Here is a 13,181-nt window from a genome sequence, read left to right on the forward strand (position 1 = left end):
CAAAGCTCTCCTCTTCTTTACTTTTGTATCTGATGGATCAAATTATCCATGAATAAGGTCTATGCACTTTATTTTTTTAACTTTGAAAACATTTGGCAGGAAAAGCTGTTTATTGAAATTAATTTTAACATTTAAAAAATTTGATGTTTAAGAGGATATTGTATATCTAAACTGGGTTATAGAGGGAGTGGAAATGGGCATGCATATTCATGGTATTTATTAGAATTCAAGAAAATCTGGCAAGAGTGGTAAGTAAACACAGGTTCCCCTGGGTATCGACATTGAGAAGCTCCTTCATCAGGAAAGATGGAATCTAGGGTTGGAATTACTGGTGTATGAAGGAAACTAAAAGCAGATTTCTTAGGGGTGATTCAGAAGGCCCAGTAGAGCTTTGATAGAAGGCTTTCTGTTCAAAGGCTTTTTATGGATAAAAGAACAATAGAGCTCTTGTGTTCACTAATGTGTGGGATACAAAAGGCACAGCACAGGCCCTGGTTTCATGTGCTTATCTAATCTGGTTGCGATGAAACTTAATAGTTGTCCTTGCATGTGAACCCTTTGCTGATCCTCAGAAGCTCACTCTATGCTACAGACTGGTATCAACTAGGACTAGGCATGGCTGTGAAGAGCAGCAAATCCAAAACAGCAGTGATTTAGAACATGATAGTTTTAAAAGGTAAAAGTTGACAGAAGTAGGGAATCCAAGGTCAGAGGCTCGGAATTTTACATCACCACCATAGCCTGAAGGCTTCCTCACAGTCCCAGGTAGCTGCTGGGGTTGAAGGAAAGGGAGCAGGGCAGAAGGGGTACAATTGCAGTGAATTTAAGGAGGTATCATTGAAGTCCCATGTACACTCTGCTCATGTCACCAACCAGAGTAAACCATGGCTGCTGCACAGGATTTGGGGAAACAGATTAGCTGGGTGCATTGTTTCTCTGACAGAAGAAGGGGAGAGAGGAAAGAGGACAGCTCATGAGCTTGAAAGTAGAGCATGGATTAAAACCCAGATCAATAGATCTGTAACGTTTAGCATCTGTGTGCCCCAACATGTGGCCCTGAGCACAAGAAACCATCACTGTATAGCAACAAGGAATACAAAAGAATTAAAGAATAAAGAAACAATTTAAGAAATACAAAAAGGTAATTATGTTTAAAAGACAAGAAATAAAAATGAAAAACCATCACTGAATGTAGTACAAACCGTAAGCCCGTGCTATAAAAGGACAGTGCACGTTTTAACTGCAATAGGGACAGGTACCCTATCTCTAGTTTATCACTGTATCTACTCACAGCACGTAGACTCAAACCACTGTTGAAAGCTGACATTGGTTGAATGAATAGGTGAGAAAAGAGACTCATAAAAGGTGAACTTACGCCGGGCGCGGTGGCTCACGCCTGTAATCCTAGCACTCTGGGAGGCCGAGGTTGGCGGAACGTTTGAGCTCAGGAGTTCGAGACCAGCCTGAGCAAGAGTGAGACCCCGTCTCTACTAAACATAGAAATTATACGGACAGCTGAAAATATATATAGAAAAATTAGCTGGGCATGGTGGCACAATACTGTAGTCCCAGCTACTCGGGAGGCTGAGGCAGGAGGATTGCCTGAGCCCAGGAGTCTGAGGTTGCTGTGAGCAAGGTTGACGCCACGGCACTCTAGCCCCGGCAACAGAGTGAGACTCTGTCTCAAAAAAAAAAAAAAGTGAACTTGATGAAATCTTGGAAGGTTTGGCAGTTAAAAAAAGGTTTTAGGATTACAGCAGAGTAAATCCAAAGATGCCCTTATATCCTCCAAGGTCAAAGCAGAGGAAATGTTTTACTAATTTTGGAGTAAAAGATTCATTGACTGAGCAAATATTCCATGCCTACCTTGTGCCAGATATTTTGGAAGGTGCTTGCGATGGCAAAGTAAACAAATTGCAGTCCCTGCCCTTAAAGAATTCAGTCTAGGGTTGGGGGAAGAAGAGTTCTAAAACCATGCTCAATCACTTGGTGGTACATCAATCAGACAGTATTGGCCTGACCATTTCTTTGTGGCCCTTTGCAGTCAGCCATATTCTGCAGCTGTAGCTCTGCCACCCATGAGCTGTGGGCTCCTCCCTTGCATCATAATCCTAAGGAAATGTTAGCCTAAACTCTGTCTTCAGGAAAGTCACATTCAACAGATTATATTATGCGTTCCATTCCCAGCCATTTATGTTTTTCCTGAGCAAATCACAGAATTCATCTGACCACATCTCACCACCTTTGTCTCAACTGCCATAGTGCAAGTCCCCATCTTCCTACACTCCTAGATTACTGCCTCACTGGTCCCCCTGCCTCCACTTTTCTCCTGTTATCTGTATGGGTGAAGAGATTATTTTTAACATAAATCACTCCTCTTTTCTCAAAAAGTTACTTGGTCTATACCAGGCACTGTATTAGAGTCCCACATACATTACTTTCTTCTTAGTAGTTTTTCCACGGCAATGTTCTATTTTAGAAATGAAGAAATGGGTTTTCAGCAAAATCCAAAACACGTGAGCTTTTTTTCTTTGCCCTATTCTAGGGTGAATCCAAGAGAAATACCACTGACCAAGCTCTCAGGCAACTTACATCAAGATTAGATAAACTGGATATTAAAAGGATTTGCAAAAAAGTAAAATGACACCACTCTGCTAATTTATTTTTTGTTTTGGAAAATAGAGTTATAGCTTTAATAAGAAACATTTATGTTAACTTTTATAACGGGTTTGATTTTTTTCTTTTTTCTTTTTCCTTTTCTTAGTCTCTATCCCAAGAAGGGTTTGATCTTTTAATGAGTTGATTTTGAAAAAAATTTTTCAGTTTTAATTTATCAGGTGAATATTAGCAGACATAACACACATAAACAAAAACTTTGGGGTCTTCAATGATTTTTAGGTGTGTAAAGGGATCCTGAGACCAAAACAGCTTGAGATTTGCTGGAGTAGACTAGCTCCCTCCTGGTTTCTCTTTTGGCTTTTTCAACCATCAAATGTTTATTATGTCTATCTATGCCAGGCACAGTTCTGGATGTTGAGGATACAGGTGAGTAACACAGGCAGGCTCTGATGTCATGAAGCTTGCACTCCAGGTGTGGGGTGTGTGCGTGCCGAGAGAAAGTGATTTAGTCAATGAAGAAAAAAGTAAACAAGATATAATTTCAGATTATGCTTAAGTAATGTGAAGAAAATTAAACAGGGGTGAAGTGTCTGGGAGTGTGGGTCTAATTTAAATTGAGGCTGGGAAGATGACCTTTGCTCTGAGCGTGATTGGCAAAACTCTGGCTTTTTCTCCCTGTCTCACTCCCCTGGCCCTGTTGGCCTTCCTACGGCTCCTTAAAAGTGCCAAGCAGGATTCTTCTTCAGGGGTCTCTTTGTCTAGAAAGCTCTCCTACTTAAAATGTCATTCCAGCCCTCCAGTCCAGATCTCCCTGGAGAGGCCTTCCCTATCACCCATTTCAAAGAACACCCAACCATCATTAGCCACCCCCTTACTGGGCTTCATTTTCTTTCCTAACACTTATCTCTACATGACATTGCAGTATGTATTTATGTGCTTGTCTCTCTCCCTCCAGAGATTTTAAGGCAATTGCTAATAACCTCAGATCATGAAATAGTACCTGGGACATGGAGGGCTCAATAAGTGTGCTGGACGATAACTATACAATTAAACATAATGAAAAAAAATGTGACTTCCCTTCTGAAGATATGAATAAGCAAATGTTAAAAGTTTATTAAAAAATTAGTACAGTGACTTTCTCTTTGACCTAACCATAAATATCTAATAATAACCTGTCACATATGGAGCCTCAATGTCAGTCGTTCTCATTACCTGTCTTCCGCTAGAATTTAGGGAGGACCTTGCCTGGCTTGTTCGCGCTATAACCAATGACTGAATTCACAATTGGTACATAGCAAGCGCTCACTAAGCGTGGAGTGAATAGGTGACCACCTCCTTTTAACCCACGGGTAAACTGCACCCAGAAAGAGAAAGTGAATTGGTCAAAGTCATTCCATGCGTTTAGGGCAGAGTGGGGACAAACACATCTTGACTGTAGTTAATTAAATCTGCTCTCTACATAATTGTGTCAAACCCTAAGCCTTCAATGCTCAAGCTAAGAAAAATAAAAGGAGCAGCCACACTGCCTCTGCACCGCTGAAGACAAGGAAAGAGAACAAACAACCGGTTTCTCCGGCGCCCAACTGACGCCTCCAAGCGCCCCTTCCTGCCACGTGACCAACCGGCCACGGCTGTCACGTGACCGCCCCTCCCCCCCCGCTCTCGCGCAGGCGCAGTAAGCTTCTCCCCGCCATTCCAGACATGGCGGCTCCGCTAGGCGGCATGTTCTCTGGACAGCCACCCGGGCCTCCGCCGCCCCCGCCCGGACTCCCGGGCCAGGCTTCGCTTCTTCAGGCGACGCCAGGCGCGCAGAGACCTTCCAACAGTACTTTGGTGGACGAGTTGGAGTCATCTTTCGAGGTAAAATGAGACATGTCTTTGTCCCCAGCCCTCCCTCTTTCCTAAACCGTAAACTGCACGCGCGCGTATCTCCCTCAGCGATCCCAGCAGCCAATTTGCAAATAAGGAAACTGAGGCTTAGAGAACGTGCCGCTTGCTTTAGGCTCCCCAGTAGTGGATATTCTAGTCAGGTCTGCTGGCGGAGGCGCGTAAACCACTCGACGTTTCTGGAGACGTGAACTTGAAGTTTTCCTACTGCCCAGCCTTGGGACCCTTCCCGGTTCCCAGCCAGCGGTGCCAGCCCCAGCCCCGAGTCCCTGCGTGTTTAGTACGGGTTCGTCCTCTTAGGAGCTCGGCGTTTTACTGCTGTGTCCTGTGTCCTTTCCTCTGGGCCCCACCTTTAAACGGTCCTCAAGTAATGGGACTCTTGAAGCGGAAATAGACTTATTTAAAAGTTGCTGGGTGGGGCTTGGTACTAGGGTGGGAGGAAGAGGGAAGGGTGGGAGTTAGGGAGGAGGAAGGCAGCTATGACCCAGTCTCTTTGAGTTCTGCCGCAAGGAGTTTGCCTTGTAGCAAGGAAGATGGGTTCTGAGAGAGACAGGGAGTAGAGAGGTAAAAATGAGTGCTTTGGTGACTTCCATTGGTCTCTAAAGTGGAAGAAGAGCCATTAGTGTGTGGAAATAAAGTAATAATAACTTCTAATTGGAGTTATCTTTTCCACATTTTAAATTCTAGTTGTATGTGTTTTATGTGTGTATATGATAGCACAGTAGTACATAATATAATTTGTAAGTGACTATATTATTGGGGTTGCATGGACAAAATGCTTTTACTGTGGGACATACAAAGATTTGGAGAGAAATGATTTAAAGGACAGAGAAATCTGTTCCATTTGGGGTGATGCTAAGCCATAAAGGAAAGGGATGGTTGAGCTTTATTTATTTAAAAAAAATATGTATTTTTTGATTCAGGGTCTTGCTCTGTTGCCCAGGCTAGAGTGCAGTGGCATCATCATAGCTCACTCACTGCAACCTCAGACTTCTGGGTTTAAGTGATCCCCCTGCCTCAGCCCCCTGAATAGCGAGAATTACAGGCGCGCCACCAGGCCTGGCTAATTTTTTTTTTTTAAGAGATGGGGTCTTTTTTTTTAAGAGCTGTGTTGCTCAGGCTAAAGTGTAGTTTGGTCACTGCTGACTGGACTCTGCTTTCCTGAGTTTCAGTCTGACTTTCTAACCCCTGCTCCTCCCAGATGCTTTCCTGTTCTTTTTCTACACACACCCTCCCTGCCCAAGCCTGCGATAGGACTTCTTTGTGCATTTTCTGAGAGTTGCATGCACACAGAACTCCTTGCCTGAGTCACATATGTGTCTCAATAAGTGCCCCTTTAGGGAGTGGCCTCTTTGGGGCTTGGTTTTCCATGTGATACCAACATTGTCCACTTAGACCATCCAGTGAGTGATTAACATGGCTTTATTAAACACCTACTTTGTGCCAAACAGGATTCCAGGCACTAGGACTATAGTGGTGAATAAGAGAGGCAAAACTCCATCTACTCGTAGGGTATAGACAATAATGGGCGAAAAGAATGGATGTGATGTTAGTTAATTATATGAAAAACAATAAAGCTATGCTGGGGTAGAGCACGAGCAGGAGGGGCACCCTTTAGAAAGGGTACTCAGGACCACCTCTCTGAGGAGGCGATAAATGGCCTGAGTCCTGAGGTGCAAGTTGTATAAGCCTCGGCTAGAGGAGCTGTAGAGGGGCTGGAGGAGCCGCCTGGCCTGGTGTGGAATGAGATAGTGGGGAAGGGGCAAGTGGTAGGAGAGAGACCAGATACAGTGCTGGCTTGTTTGCTTAGCCCTCCCTCCATGGCCTCATTGGGACTCAGTTTACCAAGTGTCTTCATGGGCATGATGTCTTGCCATCTCATGTGCAGACACAGATACTGTCAGTTCATTGAATGACTTAAAGAGAAGTTATTTCTTACTCTGAAGTAAGATTTTTGATGTGTGAATGATGTTTTTTCTTTTATATGTTTTGATCACACAGGCTTGCTTTGCTTCTCTGGTGAGTCAGGACTATGTCAATGGCACTGATCAAGAAGAAATTCGAACTGGTAAGCATTCTGTCTTTGGAGACAATGTTCTTGGCTTCAGCAAGATTCCTCATTGCTGATTTTACACTTGATATGTTTCAGTCCTGCTTACATCCTAAGAGAACCTACGAGAACTTTTGCAAAGAATAAATGTATGCATGTAATCTCTATGAACTGCTGGTTCTTTGTTCAGTTTATTAATTGATATCTTATGTCAATCTTAAGGAACTATTTATAATAAGCATGACATATTGATACTAGGTAAAGAAGACTAATAGTGTATACTGCTTAAAAGAAGATTTTATTATTTTTTTTTAAATAGCTGTTATAAAGTCTCTTGTGCTTCTCTCTTCATCCCCCAAATTTGTCCCTACAAGTAACCAGAGCTTCTGATTTTTTTGAACTATGTTTTAAAGTCTCTTTTTTATCTGATACAAGCATGAATTATCCACTACTTAATGTTGGTTAACACATGGGAAGTTGGAGGTCATTATTATTGCTGTGGCCAAGATTAAAATCCCCAATTCATCTATGAGAAGATGCTGTTTTGATATTCTGGCTGTTTATGAGGGAGGTGTCTAGTGTTTTTCTTAATTTAACATTTCGTTTTTTTTTTTTTAAGGTGTTGACCAGTGTATCCAGAAATTTCTAGATATTGCAAGACAGACAGAATGTTTTTTTCTACAAAAAAGATTGCAGTTATCTGTTCAGAAACCAGAGCAAGTTATCAAAGAGGTAAAAACAATTTTCTTCTCAGTGTTTAGGAAAAACAGATGTTGCCAGGATTTCATTTATGCTTTAAGTGAGATGTACGCATTTCTCTTAAGTTTCAGTAGGGCTTTATAGATCAGTATGAAATGTTGCTAGTTATCAGTGTTCATGATAGAGCAGAGCTCTATTTAAGAGCAGAGCTTCAAACAGAGCAGCTGTGCTCTTGTTTCATACATTGGCCTTCAGCAAATATTTTTCTTAAAGAAAAGGTTCTGCTGCATGAAAAAAAAGTTAAAAAGCCATTAGTGTAGATGAGGTCGTCTAGAACAAAAACAGATCCTGTGTCTCCAGTTTCCTTACCCAATGCCTTGCAGACAGGAGGCCACGGAATCAAAAAGTAAATGTTCTGACCCTGGCTCACTCAGGATTTCATTGATGTCAGTTGTTTTAAACTGGGTATTTGGAAGTGTGTTGGAGTTGCCACAGTGGGATGCTTTAATGGCATGGAGTGGGTTGGGCCAAGGCCTGCCCCTTGTTATGACGGGGGGTGGTAAGGAACTGTGTTACCCAGAAGGCCAGTGATGCCCCCAGGGAGAAATACTAAATTGAGATTATCAATTTGGGGCAGTTTTTGAAGTAACTATTCCTTCAAGCTGACCAATTAATCAGAAAGGCTCTTTTTGTTCATAATACCAGCTGTTGAGGGGTGAATGGCAAGTTCTTTATCATGGTGGATCATTTTCTAATGTGAATACTTTAACAACAATGCAGGTGTGTTCAAAGCCAGTTCTTTAATAACAAAGATTGAATGCTGGTGTTCATAAAAAGCTCTTGAAAATGCAGCCAGGTGCAGCCAGGTGCGGTGGGCCCACGCCAGTAATCCCAGCACTTAGGGAGGCTGAGCCCAGGAGTTCAAGGCTGCAGTTGAGCTATTAATGCACCACTGCACTCCAGCCCAGGTGAGAGAGCAAGACCCTATCTCTAAATAAAGTTAAATTAAAAAAGAAAAAGAAACTCTTGAAAATGTGATTTTTAACTCTTCATAATCTGAAATAATACAACAGTGGTGTGGATTTTGTAAACAGTTGTGTTAATGTGTTTCTGATTCTCAGTGTTTTTGGTTCTCACTGGTAGCTCTGGACAGGGGTAACTCAGTGGCTAGGGACCAAGATGGGAAAGAGTCTGATTTGTTTTTGGCTGCCCTTTGATCCCTTTTGAATTTTGTAACTTGTGTGTTACTTTTTAAAGAAAAATAATTAAAAATAAAAACTGTCAATGTTAGACAGACATCTATTATTTGGATTCTTCAAATAGTGAGGCCAAGCAGAGTAATGGGCTTAATATGGTTTAATGGATTCTTTTTGTTTTGAATTTTCTTCTTAGTTCTCTTAACTAATCAGGAACTGTATTCGTTTTTTTTTGAGTTAGCTGTGAATGACTTCATCCGTTTCATCTGTAGGATGTCTCGGAGCTAAGGAATGAATTACAGCGGAAGGATGCGCTGGTCCAGAAGCACTTGACAAAGCTGAGGCACTGGCAGCAGGTGCTGGAGGACATCAGTGTGCAGCACAAAAAGCCAGCCGACATCCCTCAGGGTTCCTTGGCCTACCTGGAACAGGCGTCAGCCACTATCCCTGCCCCTCTGAAGCCGACCTGAGGGAGGGGGCAGCTGCAGCCTGAGAGCGCGCGTGTGTCTGAGGCAGCTTCGGACCGTTTGCCACGCACTGCTTCTGGTGGATGTGGCGTTTTGCAAGAACTCTTTATTCTCACTTGAAATTTTTCCACTATTTTTATAAGCTGTTTAATGTCTTAAAATACTTTATGTTTTTTTGCTTTGTAAATTTTTGTATGATTTTTCATCTCCTTGTGTGTGTTTCCAGTTAGGTTAGTTTGTTTGATCTGAGAGAAAAAACAATAATAGTCTGAGAATGGGGGATGAGGATTTTGCTTGTAGGCCTTTTATGATAATTACCCTACCATGGTAGTGTAGAAAAATAGGTAAACCTGCTGTGTTTTACCTTTGAACTACCTCAAGAAGAGAAATCTAATGCAACAATGTTTATAGTACTTCCAGAGCTCTGAGAATGAGGACATTTTGTAAATAAGTAGGAAGAGGATTAAAATATCCTGGGTTATATAGTAATATTGCAGTAGAATCCCCAGGCTAATGCTGACTTATTTGGGGTAAGTTTATATTTTGCGTAGTGTTTATTTACTGTTTTTGATAGGGAGGGATGTAGTAGGAGCAGTGCTATGCTAAATTTTGTTGGGTTCTGCGGTAATGAATCAGTGAAAGTAATGGGATGGACTGTGTCTCAGTACTGTGACAGTTGGGGCACAGGTGAAATATGAGGTGTTAAAGTTTGCTCTGGTTTTCTCTTAGTTTTGAGTTTTTGCTTGTGCCGTTTTTATTTTGCATCTTGGGAGAGAGATATTTTGCATTAAGAATAATTGTTGCTAATGCATTTGATTCCAGGGGACTGGGGTCTCGGGGTGGCTTGGCTACTTCCACAAAGAGTATGTGGAGCCTCCGCGTTTGGGAAGACACTTTACTCTCTTGCTAGTTTCATAGGCCACCTCAGATTGCCTGAATTACTGTTGGAAAATACAGACTAGTGTTGTTTTCTGGCTCTTGCTGGGTGAGGTTTTCCTGAATTTTATACAGTCTGTTATTAAATTACATCCCTTTACCCAAAACAAAGGCTTCACTGTCTTTTGAAGAGACAGCACTTCTGTGGCTCAGTGTCTTGGGTCCTTTTATATTTTCCAGCCTTGAAGGCCTTGTTCACACACATTGACATCCACTCATGTTCCTGGTCTGGCCTGGATGCCATCTGGTGCCTGACGCCTCCCAGTGCCCTTTCTGCTGTATCCCCAGGGCACAGGACTTATCTCTCTACCATGCTCTTGCTTGATTCTTCCTTGTGGGTTCGTGACTTGTATCTCTCTCTGCCCCTCACTGCATTGTATGCTCATCAGAATTAGGCATTATTGCCCTTAAATATACAGAGATCATATATTATTTCTCTTTTGTACATGCTACTTAGTACTCATTTTTGTGTGTGTGTATGTTTGGGGTCTGGCAAATGGACCTGGGATTACCAGCCTGAGGCCAAGGAGCTCCTCAATTAGAAGGTACAGGTTAAACAAAGCTCTTTTTTTTTTCTTTTCTTGAGACAAGGTCTCACTGTGTTGCCTGGCTAGAGTGCAGTGGCATTGCATCATAGCTCACTGTAGCCTCAAACTCCTGGGCTCGGCTGAAGTGATCTTCCTGCCTCAGCCTCCCAAGTAGCTGGGACTACAAGCACCTGCCACCACACCTGGCCAAACAGCTTTTAAAAGCTCCCATTATATGACCTCAAGGTTGTTTACCTGGTCATTTCATGGTAATGATAAACTCTGATTGGCAGCTTTAGATTTCTTGATTAAAAACCTAAATAAACTGATTGAGTTATAGGTATTCTTTCAAAGGAGTTCTCAGTGAAAAGACTGCGAACTATTGTGTCTGGTGCTTAGTGAAAATATTTTGAATTAATGTATTTACCAGTTTTTGCCATTTCTTTATTAGATTCAAAAGTTTTTTGTCCAATAAATGGCAATTTTTCAATTTTATCTCTTTGTAAACATCTTGCTGGGTGACCAACACAGACAACCCTCTAAGCTGCCGTCTCCTTCGGGAGAAAATCAGGAGCCCAGGAGCCATGCTCTGGGGTTTCCCTCTGAGCCTGTGGGTGCTCTCTGCTGAGTCACCGCCCAGACACCTGGGCTGGGTGTGTCCTCTAAGAACGAACTCTGCGCTGCTCTGCCTTGTGCTTCAGGTTTTCATCTTTCAAACATCTGTGCTACACACATGCCATAAATGATCTCATTGAATTTTCTGGAAGCTTTGTAAGAGAATCTATTGTTGTTCCTGTTTCACAGATAGATAATAAATCTGTTAAATAGCGGTAAGATTAGGACCTATCCCCTAGGATTATTTTTGCAGATTAAAGGAGATACTGAATGGGAAATAAGTAGCAAGGTGTGCTAGAATGTAGTAAGTGCTCTTCGGGTGTTAGTGATTAGAGGAGATGAGGGCCATGGAGGAGATAGCCTCTTTTTCCTTGGCAGAGGCAGGATTTGAAATGGGTTGTGTTCCCTGGTCAGTGTGCAATCACTAGCAGACTACCCCCCTATAGCTCCAGGGTATTCTTGAGAAGCCAAGATGGCGCTTCAAAACATAGAAAGTTGTACCAGTAGTCGTTGTCCCTTCCGAACTCTCAGCTTCCTTGTCAGGCTCCCAGATGCAGACTGCCTGTGAGCTGGGTGGGACGCGGCTGTCGTTCCCACAGGTGAGCCTACCCCATCTTCAGGGCACTTTCCCCACACGTGTTCTGGGTCCCAGGCCAGTTGCCTTCTCTAGGGCCTAAGTCCTTGGGTGATTTCCACCCCCTTGCATCATTTGTCTACTGGCTCATTTCCCCATTTCCCACAGCTCACAAGAGCCCTTGGTCCCCATCTTGGACATTCCTCTGGATCTTGAGCTGCTGCCCCATCTACAGTCCCCATCTACGGTCCCCAGCTCTTCTCCATTCTCCCTCCACTTCCTGGCTGCCGGCTGTCCCTCCCCTGCTGCCACCACTGTGCTTGTGCTCGTTGCTGGCCACTTGGCTGTTGTCAAATGGAACGGACACTTCTCCGTTTTCATCTTCTGTACTTGAACCTAATGTCTTTAATACATCTTCTCTTTTTCTTTCCTCCTCTACCTGCTGTCTAACTGTTGCTATTCCTGTGTGTCTGGGTCTGGCCTCTGGAGGCTGTGGAGTGGCGCTGCTCCGTTCTCCCTTCAACAGAGCTGCTCCAGGGACTGCAGTTACAACAGGTCCCGCTGCTGGGGAGCAGCTGCTGAGTTCCTGCCTAGGCTGCGCTGGTCTGCGTGTGACCGGGTACAGTGGGGTCTCGGAGCCAGGCCACTTCTGCCCAACATGGGACTGGGTCTGCTCTGGAGCTCCCGTGAGCCTGGCCAGGACGTGCTGGTGCTGTCCTGGTGTCCAACTCTGTAGCCACAGTCTCCTCAGCCCTCCTCTCACAGGTGTCAAACCTGCCTCATAGTTGAAGGCTCCTCCTGTCTTCCATTTCCTCTCCCCTTCCTCTTACACGGGTGTTTCCCCTGAGAAGGGGAAAAAAACCTACCTGACAATCGGAAGCTGACCTACCACTGCTTGGCCGTGGTATTCTCCTGTTGGACATGAACAGTCCCAGAACACCACCTTCAGACAAAGCTGCTCCCAGGCCATGATATAGTAAGACAAAACAAACCATGTCCTAATTCTGTACATAAAAAATAGTCACTGCTACTCAAAATAGCAAACACCCTTCTCCTGATGAAAATGAGTGACTGCTGCCTTTTTACCAATTACAGCTTCATCCTTACTGTAGGCCACTTTCCCTATAGATAAGATTTATTGAGATACGCGGTCACAGAATCACCCCCATTTCTGACAGCACCCAATCTAGACTGAATCCCTACTTCCTTAAACCCACCTTGAAATCACCCAGGCGGTGCCAGAATCCTAAAATAGATGCATTGTAACGCTCTCTGAGAAGCCCTGCCGTTCTCCGGGATGAATGTCCTCTCACTGCAGTAAGACAAGTGTGTTTCTGGTGGTCTTTGGCTGAAGGCATTGGCACCCCCCAATGAATCTTGCACTTCTAGTTGTGTGTTGGGGCATGGCTCCTGGAGGACCCACCTGACAAAGTTGTCATTAAACGTGGTGCGAGAGAGCAGGCAGCAGCATGGGGGTTGGGGGACCAGCTCCCTCACTGCCCGGCTGGCAAGGAGGACCCATCCTAAAGGGTGTGTGAGGTATGGACAGTCACTGGCACGAGGGGGCTGCAGAAGGATAATGAGAAACTGAAGGTGGTGACCGTGAGTGCC

The 13,181-nt window shown here is 43.8% G+C and overlaps 1 protein-coding gene across 1 annotated transcript; it reads left to right on the forward strand.

The window, feature by feature from the left end:
• The first annotated feature begins 4,303 nt into the window (after positions 1 to 4,303).
• On the forward strand, positions 4,304 to 9,892 carry MED28 (mediator complex subunit 28). Its single transcript, XM_045550431.1, has 4 exons — positions 4,304 to 4,479; positions 6,508 to 6,574; positions 7,176 to 7,288; positions 8,724 to 9,892. Exons 1-4 carry the CDS (start codon positions 4,321 to 4,323, stop codon positions 8,919 to 8,921), a joined length of 537 nt encoding a protein of 178 aa, XP_045406387.1. The 5' UTR covers positions 4,304 to 4,320; the 3' UTR covers positions 8,922 to 9,892.
• The last annotated feature ends 3,289 nt before the right edge of the window (positions 9,893 to 13,181 follow it).

Source organism: Lemur catta, chromosome 4 (genome assembly GCF_020740605.2).
Source record: "Lemur catta isolate mLemCat1 chromosome 4, mLemCat1.pri, whole genome shotgun sequence".
Lineage (NCBI taxonomy): Eukaryota > Metazoa > Chordata > Mammalia > Primates > Lemuridae > Lemur > Lemur catta.